This window comes from Corvus brachyrhynchos, unplaced genomic scaffold (assembly GCF_000691975.1).
Source record: "Corvus brachyrhynchos isolate BGI_N302 unplaced genomic scaffold, ASM69197v1 scaffold409, whole genome shotgun sequence".
In the NCBI taxonomy this organism is placed as follows: domain Eukaryota; kingdom Metazoa; phylum Chordata; class Aves; order Passeriformes; family Corvidae; genus Corvus; species Corvus brachyrhynchos.
Window position 1 is genome coordinate 3,566,226 of NW_008246059.1, and position 20,000 is coordinate 3,586,225.

General features: G+C 37.6%; 1 protein-coding gene across 2 annotated transcripts in view; it reads right to left on the bottom strand.

Moving 5' to 3' along the window:
- ZNF407 (zinc finger protein 407) overlaps positions 1 to 20,000 on the bottom strand; it is a 338,591-nt gene that overhangs the window by 204,357 nt on the left and 114,234 nt on the right. For both annotated transcript variants that reach the window (XM_017746161.1, XM_017746162.1), the window contains exon 4: positions 1,664 to 1,738. In XM_017746161.1, coding sequence (XP_017601650.1) covers positions 1,664 to 1,738 — 75 coding nt within the window. The remainder of the gene's footprint in view (positions 1 to 1,663; positions 1,739 to 20,000) is intronic.

Consider the following 20,000-nt stretch of genomic DNA (forward strand, 5'->3'; position numbering starts at 1 on the left):
GGCGCCGGGCCTCAGCGGGCCTCTGCTGCTCCTTGGGCAGCCGGGGCCTGTGAACCTGCCATCCTCCTCCTCCTCCTCCCTCCTCATGCCATGCTGGCCAGCCAGCCAGAAAGCCTTGAAGAAATACGAGAAGAAATGGAGAAAACGGCCACAGCCAGAAGGATTTCAGAACAAAACACGCAAAGAAAAGCCAGCAACAACTGATTTAGTTTATAGCATCCTGCTTGTTTAGGAATTCATTTCAAGATGATCATCACTAAAAATATGCCTCTCAGGCTAAGATACTATAGTTGGAAATCTATTGTATGTATCCTTTATTATTATTCACTAGGGTAATGCAAGTTATCTCTACGCTGTATTTATGATGACTGTACAGTAAGTACCCCCTTGTAAAAGAATATATTGGTATTGAATGTTTCCAGTTATAAAATAAGCCACCAGAGCAAAACACTTTTTGTAACTGTTGTGCTATGACAAGAGATAACCAACATAAACTTAAATATGATATCTACTTTGATGAAACTGTAATTGTTTTTTCAATGCATTGTTCTGTATTTTAGATTAAACAGAATATCTCAAAACTCTTAAATAACCACGTGTTAGGGAAATTCTGGTTAAGCCCTTTGTAGAGGAAACCTCCTTAAAAATAAAAGCACCACCTAAATCAGTGCTTAGTCAAACTAAGATGTATATGGGTTGTTAATTTGAAACCCTACTCTTAAGTCCCTCCATGATTTAAGTGTGAAAAACTTGTGAGGAAAGGGTGTAATCGACCACCATTTCCATTGTCTTTACCAAGAAATGAACATGGCCCAGAAAGAGCTTTGCTGTGTTCTCCTACAGCTCCTATCATTTATTCTCCTCTTTTTTCACATCAAAAACAGAAAATACTCTTTATTTATGAAAGCCTAGCCCAGAAGAATGAGTTACAAGGCAGTAACACTAGAAACAGTATCACGTATCCAGCAAAGAACACCTCCTTCTACCTACACTGAACGAGAATATGTGATCCTTTGGCTATCCAGAACACATCAATTTTCTAGTTGCCCCAAAGATTCAATGAAATAGCAATAGCTAAGTCACAATGTGCCAAATAAATCTGAAGCAAAATCTGTTTATCTGCAAACACAGTGCCATTGAGTTTGTAAAACACATTTATATTTTAAACCACATAGAAAAAAAACCTGCTTGCAAACAAAGTTGGAGAATAAGTACCTGTGTACAGATTGAAAAATTAAATTCATTCATTTTGAAAATAGTCAAAATGCCAAATTCCCCTGTGGCTTTGACCTCTTAGAAAGTCATTTTATAAACCCATGAGCATCAAGGTCAGGAGGAAAAGAACAAAAAAGGAAAAAAAAAAAAAACCAAACATTTGATTTTGTACTGAGAGTGACATTTACAGCTATGGAAGTTTTGAGAAAATAATGCCACCTGTCAAAAAAAGCCCCAAAAGGTGCAAATCCTACACCTTTCACATGGAATTTCTTTCTACAGACATGTCATAAGCACCACGACATCAGAGAACTTAAGCATGTTGGATCTCTCTTGGAGTTGAGGTAAAAATCCAGATGACTTCACTGTGGGTAAGTTAAATATTAGAAGAGGTCTCCACATACAGATTGTATAAGATACAATGAAAAAGAATGTTAAAGTGGTTTACCTTTCTTTGGGTGTGCCAACTCCATGTTTGCCCAGTAAATGAGTATTCAAATGCTTCTTCATCACAAATGCCACCCTGTCAAACAAACAGCAAATGAGAAAGATCATTTTATTAAGCCTTTTCTTTTTTTTAATACAGTATTTTTCTGTTTAGAGCATGCACTTGAACACATTTCATTAAAGGCAGACTTTAAAAAACCCCTCCTCTGCTAGAGTGTGACTTAGATCGGGAGTTCATTCTGTAACAACAGGCTTCCTTCATTTTGCAGTCCCTTGGCTTTTTCTCTCACAAGTCCCAACCACACATCATTGGTCAAAAACCAGAAAACCTGTTTCTGGTTCCCTTTGCAAATTAGAACATCTCACACATTATACTGATAATATAGTCTGTTGTACCCAAATAACATTGCCTCATGTTATAACCTAATACAGTTTTAGTTACACCTTTGAATTTATTTAAGCCTAATGGGCCCATCCTGCAACCTTTCTTCATACAAGTAGTTCCATTGTTTTTAATGAGAAACATGAAAAAACAGCAAGATAAGATGCTTTAATCACTGCTTACGCCTGGTCAAACTTCACTGTATTAATTATTTAAAGAGAAATACATAGAAACAAATTAATAGCCTTAGTTATTTTATAGCCTTGTGAAAAAAAAGGATGAAAAACGTGAAGCACATGTTCATGAATACACTATGAGAAGGAATATTGTTCAAACTGGCAAGACATTTGTCAAAGGTCCAACGGCAGCAACAAAATACATACTACCTGGCATCATGTTTCTACCAAACCAAACACAGATAATTTACTTTAATTTTGGTGACATACATAATGAAACAGATAGAAGCCTACCAAGTACTACTCTTCCGCTGATAAGACAATAACATCAATTTAATTATGTCATGTGACTGCTTCGAACAATTTAGATATCAGACTGAAGCTTCAAACTAAAATGGTTCTCTCGATAAGCAAAAATTTTACTGCTGCAACTTTCAGTGTGAAAAGGGCTTGCAAACATTTTTGTTAATTATGTATTACAGCTGTCCTTCATAAAGTTAATTACTAATAGCTGAAAGGCAATAGAGTCTATTTGCATATGTACATGAAAGGCATGACATATGCAAAAATATGATTTTAATTAGCATTCCATGATATGAAGGGCTACAAATCAAACTGGCATGTTATAAGATTTTTAACATTAAACGCCAAATTCGTCTGGACGTGTTTGCAGTAATGGACAATGGAAGGACTGTAAAACACCAGCACTATGGGGTGTAAGAGCCACAAAAGCAAAGACACAGTACTTTTCCTTTACAATTATGTTAATGTAGCTTTTCTGTGTCTGATCTTTTTTGGGCACTTGCACATTATTACAGAGAATCTCTCTTGTGCATCCCTTAAGGTCTAAGATTATAATACTGCCTTATTTAAATGATATAAATTTCCCTATTTTTTTTACAAAAATACATTAAAAAAGTATCTTAAATACTTTTATTACACCGTTACCATCATTACTATGCAAGTGTCATCAGAATTACTGTACATAGGGAAAATACTTGTAACAAAATAAAAAAACGTGTTCTAATAAAAGCGTAAGGCATACAAAATGTACTGCCCTCACTTTTCGACAGAAATAGTATTTCCACGCAGCTGTGAAAGGTACCAAACGTATTTTCATTTAGTAATACCTGCATTTCCTGTTACAAACTTCCATTATCCCCCTTCTCGAAAAGAAAAATAAACTCAATGATATTACTGTTAAAGGGCAATGTGCAATCAGAGTTGTAAAGGGATACTTTGCTATTTACATGGAATATAAAGATTCCAACCAGCTATACAATATTTGCACAGAAGTGCTTTTTGGTTTCTGAGCCCGTTTAGTTGAAGCCTCCAAATGAAGGCTGACCCTTTCATATAGCACACAACTGCAGGGGGTACATATAGACATACCTTCCTGAAAAATCAAAGGCCTTGGTAATAACATGAAGCAATTAATCTCACATTCTGCCTCCTCTCTGTTCTATGTTCTAGCAACCATTTTGCCGCTGTTACACAGCACAAATAAAATGAACCCTGATTCAGTCTGCACCTCAGCACCTACTAACGTTTTAAGCTTTTAATGTAAGACTTGAAGACTTCAGACTTGAGGAGGGGAGAATACCTCTGCGCAAGTCTGGAGCGCTCAGCATAGCTCAGGGGCAGCTTCCCACCTTACAGAATCAGACCTTAAAAATAAAAGTAGAGTTGCTATTTTCATAAGAAATTGAGAAAGATGAAAAAGAATTATCAACAGAGACAGCCATTATTAAAACAAGGGGCAAAGTCTAAACAACCTTGTTTGGATGCTGAATTTGAGGACCACCCATTAAAACAAACAAACAAACCAACCCACAAAGAGAGACAAGTGGGAACTATTTGGTTTTGTTTACTAAATCCTGCCGGTGATTTTCAGAGTGGTGGTAGCAGTGTTTGCTGGCTTTACAAAACAAATGCAAAAATGTTTTCCATACATTCAGTAACTCTAGGTTTCTAAGCAATTACTAGTTTAGTAGTCAAAAAATAATGGGTTTATCTGTGCTATTTACCTCTACTGAGGTAAATCAGTTATTCCCAAGCTACTGCTACGATTGAAGTGATAGACATGACTTAGCCTTGGCCTTTTAAATTAAGCTTAAGGGAAGTTTGACTGGCACCTATAAGGACTCACTGAGTGAATGCTTTCAAGATACATTGCACTGATACATCTTCAAATCAAAAGAAATCTTTCCATCAGCAATTGCTAAGCACCAATTCAGGCTTCGCCAAATTTCTCATTTCTTGTTTTTAATTCTAGTGGAAATATAAACATTCAAATGCTAAAAGCTAACTAGTTTCACAAACACATCAAAAGAGAGTAGAAAAAACCTGTAATTGCATTACTCCACTGTTTCAGATACATGCAAACCAGGCCATACTAGAGGCCTGGAACCAGTTTTACAAACTCTTATCTGGACAAATTCATCCTCAACCCACATGCAGACAAGAAGTCACAGCCCAGCTGCTCTCCTGCAGGTCAAGTCTCAGGCAGACATGTCTAGCCTATACATCCAAGTCATGGTCACTGGGAGTTCCCTTCATTTGGTAGGAAGACTACTAGAAGCCTCCTCTTAAAGTGGAACAAAGTGAGTAGGCAGGATTTCTTTTGCTGGCAGTAGCATTATGTTGGGTTAACTTTTTTAGTGATTTTCAACTACTCCGGTTCCAAACCAGCGATATCCTCGGTCATATGCTCTATGTTCAAACTACAGGATAAATTAAAGACAAGCTGAAAAATTACACAGAACTTTAGAATAGCATCCTCATTCCCTATAGACAACATTTTGCACACAAACTATAAATAAAAATTACTTTAAATCATAAATATATGAGCACCTTTCCCAAAATAAGTTTTCAGAATATTCTGGTTTCAGTTTAGAAGAGTTGTGGCTTTGTAGGAACGTGACCATCCATATTCCATGGCAATCTTCAAACAGTACTTGGACTCTCTCTCAGAACGTCTGTAACTGATTTAGGAGCCTCTACAGACTTGTCTTCAGTTATAAAAGTGCATTTTAAAGTACAAAAGAAACAAAGGGACTTCTAATTCTGGGAATAAAGAAACATATTGGACAATCTTTACTTCCACTTTTTATTCTAGTGTAATACAAATTCTTCAGCATGTATAATGTTTATCATCACAGTACCCAAGGAATATGAATAATCTGTCATGTATTGTCTGTTCTCTATTTTCTCTGTGGGGAGAGAACCATTCTCTGTGAAGTATCTTGCTTTGAGAGGGCAAAAGATTCTAAGTTTTATTATGTTTTGAATCCATAATAGCTCTTTCCTTTTTAATAAGTACATCACTGGGTTAGTGAAAAGCCTAAAAAAAAAAACCAACCCAAAACCAAAACCAACAAACAACACACACACACATGCCCCCCAAAACAAGCATTCTGGGCCATAAAGTCACGAAACCTCTTATTTCCTGTGTGTTTACCAAGTGCTCAGCCGTGGCCTAGTTCCAAGGAAGGCACTACATCTTACCTCTACCAGAAAGTCACTTGAAGCCATGGTGACAAACCAGTCATCTTCTAACAACACTAATTGTTGAGGAGGACCAGCATAGGAATTTGTTTCTGTGGGACTCTACAAACAAGGTATCCAGCAGCTGAAGAGCAATTTTAAATCACTTCTCCGTGGATACATTGCTGTCTGCAACTGCTCTTGAAGAATTTATCTTACAGACAACAATGTTCAACGACAGCAGAAAAGTCCAGGAGAATAACAATGAATATCTAGCCTTTATTCATATTCTCAATATCTTTTACATCTCCTTTAAACTGTCCAAAATCTCTTTATACACAAATTTAACTCTGATAATACAGGTAAGCTACTGCATGACCCAAGTACATAGGATGTTTCAAAAAGCTGCTTGAGAGGCTCAAAAAAAAAAAAAAAATCAAACCCATAAAGAAATCTAAGAGAAGCAGAAAATAATGCTATTATTTAAAAAATATTTGTATTTAGTGCTTTGTATTAGCATAGGTTTCGGGCACAGAGAAAGGACAGAACATTTTACCATTTTGGATGAATCAGCTGGGAGATCTGACAGCATCAAGGAATAATAAGAAAAAGGATCTCAAACTTTTATATACCATCACAGAATACAATGAAATAATACATTATCCTGTTCACATCAGGTTTTGTTTTCCATGATCTGTACTTGAATTTCTGTCCTTGTATCTTCACCCAAGGCAAGAAAACAGAAAATCAAGGCAAGCTTCACAGATCATGCCAAGATGGGCGACTGGGATATGTTCAGGAAAGTAAATAACAATGTGAAATCTATGGTTCTTACTACCTTAACGAAGCATTCTTGTTCTTACTGTGTCTTTAAAAGCACTGGAAACCCTAAACATTTGTAGATGAACCTGTGGTTCACATGGAGCCATGTCAATAGGGATAGCAACCAGTAGGAGAGAGAAATAGTTCATTTTCTCAAAAATTACCAGGACGCGCATGTATTTCAGAATGTTCAATAAAGCTTGCATGTGTAATTACAGATTTTTGCATGCACTTGAGTTGTGCATGTTCTACCCATAAAGTAAAACTTCACATATTCAAATCAGCACTCAGTAAGATAGTATTTAAACAGTCTACATGAACTAAAAAACTTCAAGTTTTTAAATTCCCCAAATTATATCAAAAGTTGCTACCCAAACCTCATGTCTCCATCAGGATTTTGTATTCATCAGGTTAACTTCAGAAACAGGAGCACAGAGGAAAACGCAGAACTGCCCAGAAAGCAGTGGCTTTCTATGAACAAGTAAGCTTTCCTTTCCATGCATCAAAAGTCTAAATTCCTCAGAATTTCTTCAAGTCCATCATTTGTGGATGTTTGCCGATTCTGAAGGGTCCAGACTGGGGCTCTGATAATTCTCTTGCATGACTGCGCACAAGGGACTCAATTTAAAAGAAAGTATCTGGCAGGGCAGAGTCTGGTGTGGAAGATATCCAGTAGTGTGAAAGGCTTCATGCCCTTTGTGACAAGATGTCAGGTTCAAGTAAATATCTGGCAGGGCGAAGTCTAATGTGGAAAACATCCAAATATCTGAAAAACTTCATGTCCTCTGTGACAGGACATCAAGTCCTAGAACTCTTCATAGGAAAGATGGGGTTTTCTCCAGACTCATCTACTAGCCAAATGAAGCAGGTCTTATTACTTCTAAATAACAGCAATGGTTATTCTTCATAAGTTAAAAAAAAAACCAATAACATTTCGAAAGGTTACCAAGTCATGCATGATCACGCTGTCTGCGATGCTGAGAGTGCTGTGACACGCTGCCTTCTACTCCCTGCTGACCCCATCTGTCAAAGGATATGGCTGCTTTATGCTCCACCCTCACCAACACTGGCAATTAAACCGGGAAGCAAAACACATCCATCCATCCACACCTCCAAGTGTGAATAACTTGGCAGACTGGAAGATTCAAACCTTTCCTCTTGAAAAGAGAAACCAAAAGAGGTAAATGAAAACAACTTTGCCATCACTAACAAGACAAGAACCCAGGTTACCATGGGGAAGATACGGTAATTCATGGAACCTAAACATCAAAATAACTTTTGAATTTCTGAGAACTATCAGCTTTTCTGCTTCAAGTTTGCGTGGTTTTTAGGGTGTTGTTTGGTTTTGAGGGGTTTTTTTTACAATTTTCCATGCAACAATCAGGTATATCTCTTAATTGTTTATTAGCTTCTTTTCCATGGAGAAGTTTTGCTACTAGAGTTTAAAACCCAACATTTTCAAGTGGTTTTCGTGTTACTATGAAATCATCAGTGCAATGACTACAACCTCTCCTAAAAATACCTCATCCCTCTTTTACTGTTACTTGTAACAAGTCAGCAATGAAGCCAAGCTACCCAATGGAAAAAAAATAAAGAGAGAAGGCAACAACTTGTATTATTGGAACACCTGTGCACAGCTTGTACCCAAGGTAGACTTGAGTATCACAGCAGCTACTGTTCTGCCTTGCTTTGAACAAGATGACAGACAACAGGATTGTCAATGTGCTGTTCAATGACCTGCACCAATCTCAAGAATAATTTACTGCTATATCAGACAGATCATTATGGATGAGCTGCGCGCTATCAATCAATCAATCGACTGTGTTGTTCCTGCATATTCCTGCATCTATCAACCAGAAGAGAGAGACATCCCTCAACATATTCTTGTTGCTCTCTGCCACCAATCTACAACGCTCAAGATAGGAAAAAATTATTAGCCCCATGGCCACAAAGTAGTAGCAATAGGCACAATTATCTCCCCTTACATACTCTGGCAGAAGAGACCTGGGTACAAAGAAAGAGCAAACTAAATAAAACAGAAAACATCCTCTACTGTTCCACTTAAGCTTATCTTACCATGCAAAGTTGTTGAGTCTTCTCACCATCCCACTTTTAAGCTATAGATAGATAGATAGATATAGATATATATTTATAATATAAACCATCCAGGACAGAAATTTAGTCTGTTATTGCAAGGACTGTGGCAAAAAAAAAAAAAGAATTCACTGGCAGTATTTATATTATTTCCTCCCCCATGAGGGAACTCATTTACCTGTGTGCCTCACCTGAAGTTACTTATTTTGTAACTGAAATCAAAAAGGTTTCCGGTAAGTTAGCTAAAGGTCCATTCTATACTTTTTTATTTTGAAGGTATTGTGTAGTGGCGTTTTATTTTAAATACAAAAAGTACCCTTCAATAGCAGCTGCAGGAATAAGCCACATCCAGCCAGTGATAATTGTTATTAACACAAAAATGGGCAGAAACTTAAAAGTGGAACTGGGAACTTTTATATTTGGAGACACAATAACAGTGATAACTGTAAGTTAACAAATGGCACTCTTTGTTTGCTTAAAGAGAAAACTTAAAATAGCTAAACAGTGGCAAAAACTTTAAAGTCAGGTGTTCCCTCTGTCAGAAAAATCACCTTACAAATATATGAGAAAATTAGTACCACTACAAGAAATGTTTGTTTTAATATTCAGAGCAGTTAATGAATGTTAAGTGATAATGGTAGACAGCAGTAGTATGTAATTAGATTTCTAAACACATCTTACCAAATCACTCCTAAGCTAAAAGAATCACATGTTCTATTAATTTTCATTGGTTATTGAGCATCTGTAACTGTCACCTCTAACAGGTGTTTGGTAATCTAACAGCTGCACAAAGTACTAAAAAAAAAAAAAAAAAAAGAAAAAGAATCACTATGTGCTTTCTCTAGCGCTGCTATCAACCTCTCAAGTCTACCACAATGCAGAACCTCTCTTCCTAAAGTCTGAAATGCAACCCTAGACTTGGTGTTGGGAGTGCTTCGCATTTAAGAGAGGTTACCACTAACATCCAAAACCAGGACATCACCAGAAAGCACACTTGCCACGCTAAATGAGGCTGCAGAAATGCTTTATACATAAATGAATGTTTACAGTTGTAAGCACTGTGATCCAGAATAGTGCTTTACCAACCATGCCACCGAGACATGGCTTATGTCTTTTCTTTTTTCATGATCTGTATATCCAACAGTCTCTCTGGTCCCTCCCTTTTCCATTCCTTCCACTTTCTTCAGACACTGGCTTGTCCTCCTACTCGTGATCCAGTCCATTTCCTAGCATGCTCAGGACTTCAGATAGAGAATTTGATGCAGTAGGCATCAGTTGCACATATCATCATCTAGCATCTGGAAAGCAACAGCAAGATAAACAGGCTAATATTTGAAAGGAGAAATTCTTCGAAGTAGATTAAATCTTTTGGGTGAGTCAGGTGAACTACATCTCCAGGTGCCTTGAGAGGAGTTTTGAAATACTGGACTTTCTGCAGGCAGTTTGTAAAGAGCTTCCTACTGATCCCAAGGAGCAAAGTCCGTGCCTTTTGAAAGTGCAAGAAACAGACTGTAAGACTACCTCAAAATAAGGATGTTCCAATGACTTTCTCCTTAAAAGAAGAATTGATAGAACCAAACAAATATATTTAATACTTTGCTATTCCTGAATGAAAAGTCACTTTTCATGTAGCTTCTTCCTGACGGCTCAGAAATCACACTGCAGACTGAATTACCAGCTTTATACAGAACTTCTACAGGAAGAGCTATCTTGAGAATGAAATTCTCCTCATCAAAAGAATCTACTGTTGCCTGTCTTTAAAGGAAATCAAAACAAATCTAAAGATAGTTGATCTGTGGACTAGAAAACACATAGGGCCTGCAGTAGCAGTGCCACATACACAGCTCAGTCAATTCTGCAGCTACAGTGCCTGTGGTCTTTTGCAAAGTTGAGAGATACCAAGAAAGGAATGAGATGAATAAATTGGTCACTTTCTGATGACTGAACTGCTCAGAAGTCATATACAATCAGAAGACATACACAATTTTTATTGACAATTTCCCCACAATTTGAAATGCTGCTGGTGATAGATGGTGGCTGGAGAGAAGACTCTGCAGTCTGCTTGATCTGTGAGAGTAGTGAGAATGTTGCCCTAGGTCTTTTCTTGACATAGAAAAGCAAGTGCTGGTTGATTTGTTTATTCCTGAGACTTAAACTCAGCTGTAAAACACATCCTTTTTGCCTTACATCCAGGCATTCCACAAGACTGTTTGACTTCAGGTAGAAAGCAAAATACTTCAGAATATCTTTTTGCCAAAGTAGCTGCATAAAAATAGTAAATCTATGACAGCAAGACCTAATCTGTAACCATCAGTAGTACCATCCACATGCATAAACCTTCAACAACAGGCTGGTCAAATCAGAACTGACTGGTTCCAGCCAAAGAAATAAAAAGGCTGTTGTTTGGGTCAGATGGGTTTCAGTCCACAGAAAATGCATCTGATACTTGTATCCCCATAAACACATTTCAAGCACAAGGATGGTTCTGGCTTTCTGTGTCCAAGGGCTCTTAGTCCTGGCCGTTGCTGCCTCAGGGACTAAGAACCACCTAACACTGTGTCATCAGACCAACCTAACACTTGACAAGCATGTCTGATTAATGTTTGATTTTTCTTTGTTAGAAGACATCTTTATTAGTAGTTGAGCGTAAGTAAAAGCTCAGAGCTTTCAACTGGCATCTCAGGCTCTCCATATATTCCCATCACAGCCATGTCCAACTCTTCCCAAAAGTGGAGTGTTGCAACTTCCTTCTACCACAGAAGAAGGAGGCTCGCTGAAGAAAGTATTACTTTTTCTTCTTTTACTTTTTCATCTCAGAGCAAGTCATGATATGCAGACCAGACAGACTGTTATGCCTTATCAAAGTATTACAGATCTACAAAACTCTCTCAAATTATGGCACTGAACGTAGAGTATGCAGATGATATTAAGAGCAGCACAGAAGTCTATCCAAATAAGAATTCCAGGTGTAATAGTGGTGTTACTCCACCTATCCCATAAGCAGATGCTAACACCTCTCATCACTTCAGCCACATACTTAGCAGGGGAATCATTAACGCTGCCAAGCACAGTCTGGTGTTTCTCAGGTTTACCTCTGATGTCCAGCAGGAGTCACTTCAGAAGCCCAAAGCCCAGGACCAAAGGGATTAAGAGTACTCACCTGAGATATAACTGTTATTGAAGCAATAAAGACAATAGAAAAGATCCCACTGAATTTAGATGGATGTTTTACACACACACACACACACACACACACACACACACACACACAATCAGGCCACATTCTTGCATTCCAGTGTGGACGTTGCATGCACTTGGCATGAAGACTGTCATCAGTCTGGAAAAACCACAGGAATATAGATCAGACAAATCAGTACAGTCATAAAGATGATATCTGTGACACAGCAGAAGATGTTCTCTGGCAAAGATTACTCCAATTCCAGCCAGCATCTGAGATTAACTCTGACCATTTCTGGCCACAAATCAAACATGAGAGATATAGGAACTACATAGGTGCCCAATGGAATTGAGAAAAAAAACATCTTTGATCTCAAGGGCCTGGATAAACCTACATACACATGCTGGGTGTACCTATGAACAAAGAAGTAAAGGGGAAATCAGTGTAGTTTCAAACAAAAGCTTATGGCATGCCATCTAAAAAAGAAAGATGAAGTGACAAAGTACCCAAACAGAAGCAAGAAAAGGAATGTATATTGCTAACAGGAAAAATTACAGAACTTCAGGTTTTTTATACAAAGTGACAGCCTTGTCCTATAAAGAGACATAAACCACATCTAAAAAACATATTATTTTGTCAGTATCTTCCTGAAATGAAGCTAAAGGGGTTTTCCTTCCAAATCCATGCTGTTATTGCAACCACAGCCCCATATAGCCTCATCTCAAGTGCCAGCATGAAACGATGGGATTCAACAGGTCCACTTTCAGTAGGAGGGGAACCTGACAGCACAGGTGACACAGGTGCCAACACACACTGTGCTACTCCATTTTATTCAGTATTGCATCACATTTTGATTTTCATGAATGGGTTCCTATCAGAGCACTAGAATTTAACATGCTCACGACTGACACATGTCCAAATGCCCACCTGAATTCTCCATATTTCCAGGAGGTCACTTAGAGCTGTGGAACAGAGCATGTAGCCACTGACATGCAATTCTCTGCTTAGCTTTGTAACAGGATGCAAGTAAAATGGCTCACACACTGGATTCCAGCACACCTCCCCACTCTTGTCCCTCTCACACCCACAGGGCTTGCTGAAGGGATGAGCTGCACCAGGACAGTTTGCAGCTGAGAAAGTCCTCAAATTTTAAATAGTTTAAAAACATTCTGCAAAGATTAAATATATACAAAATGCTTTAGCATTTTATATTAATGGAAATAAGCAAACAAAAAACCTCAGCAAATCAAAGGGCTGTTCTGTTTCTTTACCATTTCTCAGATTAGCAGAACTCCTCTCAAAAAAACATTATTTATTACATGAAATGTCTGTACCTGGACAGACATAGAGACAGAAAGAGTCTGATCAGTGTGCAACTTCTATAAAACTGAATAGTAGACAATGTTATGTGCAACACATAGCTGAATGGATGGATGGAATTGATTTTATAAAGGTGTAACAAACAAAATAGTCCAAAATATTCACTGATAAACACATGCTGGGGTGGAAACAACCTATTACAAAATTACTGTAAAGATCCTCAAACTGTTCAAGGGAGAAAAAACTCCAATTTTCCACATAACCTGAGAGCACAGAGTTTTCTGATTATAAGATCCAAGGAACCTGTAAACCCAAGGCTCTAATTTTCTTATGGCGACTGCGTAATATTTTGCAAAGTAAAATTGACTGAGATGGAAGCTATTTTGCATGGTACAGTGGCGATGGCTAACAAATGAGAGTTTTGTGAGCTGAATGTTAGTCCCCTGCCTCATCTGCCACCCCTAATGACAGCAGCCACCTGCTGTTTTATTGTCACAGCTGGAGCCGGTTCACACTCCTTGGTGCTGAGCTCTGCCCATGAGCGCCAAGCTCTCGCCTCGCCTCATTACTTTGATGAACTTTTTATGGTCAGCACCCATGAAGACCTCATCTAGGACTATACAACCTAGATCGGCTTCAGGGAGTGCTTCCAGCTAGCATGAGGTGATAATACACAGTGACACCACGGCTGCTACTGCCTGTCACTTAGGCAAGTCACTATACTTCTGGCTCTACAGGGCCCTCAACAGGTAAAATGCCATGAAATTCTCCTTTACAAGAAAGTTCACTCTCTTTCTTTTCACATTTCAATACAGAGAGATCATATCCTGCTACCAACATTTAGCTTTTCAAAGATAGATATTACAATAAAAAAAAGTGTCATGCTGTTTACTGCATATAACCACAGACAAGAAATCTCTACGTTCCTTGAACATAACCCTGTTGCCCTCCTAAAAAAAGAAAGCAAGCATGAAAACCATATTAAGGCTTGATTAACACCTATAAAAAAGTAATTACATGTATATTGCAAGAGAAGAACCATTTTAACTTAAAAGAGCAAAAAGCACAGAAACAAAAGTCAAGCCAGTCAAATCAAATTATTACGCAAAAGAATTCACAGTGGAGAATGATACATGTTACTTCCCTCTCACCTAAAAAACACCACACACTTAAACATCCATTAGATACGATACTTTCTGAAATCAAGGTAACAACAAAGCAAAGCCTTTTACATCTTTTTTTCTTAATCAGAACAGGCTGTTACTACTTTCTGCTAGTTTAAAAGCAAATAGAACCATCCTCTCCTTTTCAATTTTTTTTTTTGTATTAACAAATACTCCAAATCTCCTGAGCCTGTATACAGTTTTAAACTTCATCAGAAATTCTTTTATTGACGCATTTAGAGCAAACTGTTTTATGCTTGATCACTGAAATTTAACCCCAGGTTTACTTTCAGCAGTAGAATAATTATTTTGGTGTCAACAGAGCTTTACATTTGCCCATATTTACATATATCATTAAGATTAATATATGTGCTATTAATAATAATTTCATTAACATTCTGAAATCATCAAATAACATTTTGACTTTTGAATGGCTGTAGGCTATTATAAGCCTAAAAACCAGAACATTTTCAGTATTCATTGTGTAGCAATCCAGCTGATCAGTTTTGACAAATTCATGCAATGTTATAAGCCATTAAACTTCATTTAGTTTCACTTAAAAATTCCACCTAAAAATAAAAAGCAACTGTCTTTTTTGTACAGACAGTACGATTTCCAGCAGTTAACAGCTCCCAGGATCCTCCAAAAAGAAACTGCTGGAGTTTTGTTTCTTTAATTGAAATGTTTCAAAATTTATCGAGGAGTTTCTGAAATAATATTTTTGAAACCACTGACCTAGCAAGAGTTGAAAATCTCTATCATGTTACAGTGCAATTTAGCTCCTCTTGGCAAGGGACAGTGCTGCAGAGACACTGTGCTTCACATAAGACCCCTACAACAGATGGAAACTTAAAAATGTGTTGCTGAGCAGGGGTTATGTCTGCTGCATTTCTGAGAATTTACTTTTACACTCACTTCTCTATTAGTGCTTTTTAAGTTCGACCTAAACTTCAGCTGAAGAGACAGAAGAAAATAATGATGCAACAAAGGTTTCTGTTCTGCTAAAAGCTGAGCACCACCGAGACAGTTGTGAAGGTATTCGAGAGACCTCAAGAACACACAGAACCTTGCATAATGAGGGCCTAAAATGTATGAACAATCCCAAATATAACCAATGCAAATTTCTCTACCACTACAATTTCCAAAATCGCTTGTCTTCCGCACAAGTTCAAGAGAACTTCCTGTGAAGCACACTGACAGATCAATCACATCCTTTGGAGAATCCAACAACATAAGAGAAAATTGGTTTTAGAAGAAAAAGAAATTCTTTTCTTTTGACTAGATCATGTATTTGTCAAGTGCATAATTTGTAGGACTCATTTCATACCCTCAAAAATAAAACATCAAAAATACGGCTTGACCAGTGCAGGGTAAGACATTATGAAATGGACAAACTGCCTCAGTGGAACAATTAATGGTTTCAACAGAACAATCTCATAAATGGTGCCAGTAATTAAATAACAACAGCTAAGAGATTTATTCCTTTTTTTTTTTAAGCAGAAGTGTGTCAGCAGTGGTATGCCTATTGCATACTTTGTGATATGGCACACTTAAATAATTTTAAAAGTTTCAAGCTTTTTTTTTTATCAAACTTGAATTCATAAAGAACAACTATTATCTCGGTATTTATTGTCCTGTTATAAAGGAATTTGTTAAAGGATGCATAGCTATCCATACTAGCTGTATTTGCTCACCGTCTTACAAGAAAGTAGCCTGCATACACATATGAATATATGGAAATACGTTTCCTTTGTAACATTGGTTTGCCTTGGCATTATGACTGTGTTGTAGACTTGTATTCTAAAATATAACTTCAATTTACCCAGCACTTACAGTTCACTGGTCTGTAATTCTTAATATCCCTCTATTTTCCACCAATTTTAATTTTAGTTGCTGTTATTTAAAGTTCATTTTCCATGCCCTTTCAATTGTGACTTTTTTCCGATGTGACAACGAACCTAAGTGTCATTTCTGATGGTGACTTTCACTGGAATACAAAGGAGCCAAACTTTTTAAAAGAGAAGTTACATAAAAATCATCAGACAGTAACAAGTTGTGGTCAGTATGAAGATGAGCTGCATGTGAACAGACAGCCTGGAGGTGATGGGATTTGTATTCAATTACTAATCCCCTGAGCTATTCAGCCCTCTGAACAATAAATTTCTATAAGCTGATCCCTTAACCCATCACCAGCTGGTCATGCTACTGCATTCCAACATTAATGACGAAAAGGGAAACACCTTGCACTTTCTATTTAAATCTCCACAATACAGGATACTCATGTTGGAAAGACCCCAGACTTCTTTTCTCATCTAATGCATCCTATAAAAACAGGAACAGACATATAAAATTGTTTGGCTTAATGTTAATATTCTGTCTTCTCTACTTACTCCAAGCAAACAAAGAAGCTTTCAATGTACACACTTTTCCTAGCACTGAATAGAAATAAACATCGATCCTAAAATATGGCTAAACTTCTGTGCCTGCTGTTAAAGAACAAGATATCTGTCTGAAGGATCTCAGATACTGTTGAGGAACTGTTCACCCTTTAAAAAAAATATTACCTCTGTAATGCTGCCAGTGCCAGTGTCAGGCTGGGCAATTAGCCAATTAAGTGTGAATAAGAACTGCCAAGAAACTATTTTATTTTAGCCTCAGAATATTTGTGAATCTGCAAGCTGGTGTGTTTGTGTTCATGCATCAGTGGAATCTGGTTGTTCATGCCAGGTTTTCTTATCGCACTTTTCTGCCTCTTTGAACCTGCACATTCCTGCAATACAAAATGGACATCTGTCTGCTGATAATGTCAACATACTTAGGTTCACAAGGAGAGATTTTGTATAACTAGATCTAAAGTAGTCTTTGTGTTCATTACCTGACCCTGTCTGCTTACACAAGGCTAGAGGAGTGGAAGAATCCAATACTGCGAGCACCTCTAGGAGACTTTAAAGACAACAGATGTGGAAGAAATCAGCATCGATTACAATATCCCTGGCCAAACACTCTCCTAGAAATCCCATTTTTACATGTCATCTGAAGGTAATTCTCACTTCTCAAAGCAGACTGGAGTCAATGGGGTGCTGAGAGTATCCTGTTATCTCCGTAATTTATATCTCATTATGCTTTAGACTCCTGTACATCCATCTAGGAAATTCCACTTGGAAATATGAGGACAAAACACATCTCAAGCAGTCTGACCAGGGCTACAGCATAGAAAGCCTGAAGACATCATCAGATTTCTATTTTTTTCTATTCTGCATTTTTTCTTTTTTTAAATTTTTTTCAGGATGGGAAGTGGGAAAGATGGTGTGCAGACCCACCAACTGCAAGCCTTTATCTTAATTGAGTCATAAAAATACAATCATTTCAAATATGGATCCTTCAACAGTTGTGTTACAGTCATTCAAATTTAAAACCAATGCAAAAAACGATATACACAATTTACAAATCAAAAGTGAACAGTGCCAAGTACAAATGGAAGTATGAAAAACCCTTTCATAACATTTCAGAACACAGGTATTACCTAGAATTGAAGTTACCTTCTTGAATACCTATTAGAGAATTTCACAAATCTTAACAGTACTGACAACTCGTTCAGAATTTACCATCACTTACACTAAAAACACATTCTACTTTTCAAGACATGTTTAAACAGCCTTGATGAAAATTAGTATATGTTGTAAAATTGTGAGTACGTTTACTTACTTATTTTAAGGCCAGTCAAAGTAATTACCCAATATTGCTGCCTCTAATCAGGGATTACAGAGTAAGGTTGGGTACCAGTTAGTAAAAATGTCACTGATCACAGAATCACAGAATATGCCGAGTTGGAAAGGATCCTAAAAGCCTTCAAACTCACAGTCTCTTTTATCACAGCATGACATAAATGAAGCTGTGTGAGTGACAACCATCCCTTACACAAGAATTCACAGCCAAGCCTACTATTTTCTAATAAACCCCACCCGTCTGGAAAACAGGAACACCATGCTAGCTACAGCACAAGTTACCCCCTGGACTGGTCAAAACATGCAACAATTGCTGTGCCTAAGGGTGAAGCTGGTACAGCAGTACACCATGACACACTGAAGATTCAGCTAACAGGATTTTCCATGTACCCAGTAGCTGTGCTGTGGAGAAACCTGCCTGCAGGAGGGCCAAGCTTACTGCTCCAGAACTCCACCAGAGAAGAACTGGTTTTTCCTACATATTATCAACTTTTCCACGGATCCCCTCAGCTGGAGATGTTTAGAAATGGGACACATCACCACCTCACTCTTCCCTCTTCTGGGACACAACTATGAGCAGAGGAGGGACCAACATAACCTACAACATAACCTACACATCTTTGCCCTTGCTTTTCATACACTCCATGACAAAGGGAAAGTAGGGCTAGCAGGCAGTCATTAACAGAAGTGAACAAGCAAATTCTTTTGAATATTTTTCAGGTTAAAACGGAATTCCATTTTTCACTATTCTTCTTATGTTTTGCCTTGTATATCTGCAGCTCTTGCAGTTGCCAAAGATTCTGCTTTTTCTTGTTACTTTGGTAAGCACAAACATAGCCTTTCTTCTTACCTTTTTGTAGATGCATCACTAAAAAATTGTATCATAAAGCATTTAGAAATTATGTTTTTCATTCCAGCAACAAGACAAACTGAAAATTCTAAAATGTATCTCTAAATTAATGCAAGCCTACTTCCTCTCAAGAAGAGAGCAAACAAGTGTAGGTTTCACTACAGTACATATGATCTAGATAACAAGGTCTAATCATAACATATTTATCACCATCTAGGATTTGGCTTGTATATGATGTCCACAGGCACTTGTAGTGATAGCTGTCAAACTGCATTCTTTTTCTGGCATAAAAGAGCATAACAACAAGGACAAGCAATGGAGTGCAGTACAGAGTAACAACACAGCCTGGAATTTAGCCCATAGTAAAGAAACAGTCAAATTCATTATCAACCTCAATGATGGAGGTTCATGCATACAGTGGCAGAATGTTTCAGAAGTCACTAAGCTTGTTTCTGCTAAAAATGCTAAAAAATGTTTCAGTAAAATGGTACCGTTTTCCCCGCCTTTCTTTTTCACCAGATCAGGTATCAGAAAATCTTAGTTAAACTAAGCATGTTCCTTCAGAAGGTGGTCTAAAAGGGCATGACCCCCCCTCTCAGATTTCAACTGCTTGTTCCAACAGTATGTGGTCCACCAGCACATGAGTAAGTCAAACTACTCCTGCTTAAATTGGAGGTTCATGTCTCCTTGACAGGCAAATGACAAAGCTCATGCATCATTCAGAAATGTCTTAGGTTACTGACAGTGCAGAGAAAGGCTCCTATCCTTTACAACACTTCTGAAGAACAGAGGTCACAACCAGAAAAAAAACATACTAAGATTCATCTGTCTTCCTCAGATCACACTTTCCTTAATTTGCTTTTAATAGATTATTAAATTTATTTATAAGTCAAGTTCCTGACAAATGGCTGTTTCCCCATCCTTAACTTCTGCGGTGAATGCTTAACAGGTAGAAAACACAGAGTCCTTTTCTGAAAGAACAAAGTCCCAAACCAACCTTGCCAGCACTTTATACAGCTAACAGTTTCACCATGGTCCAAAAGCCAAAGCCACTAACTCCAGGGAAGTAATGCATGTTTGGTCCCAAGAACCTCTTGATAAAAAAAAAACAAACAAACCACACAACAAAAAAACAACCCGAG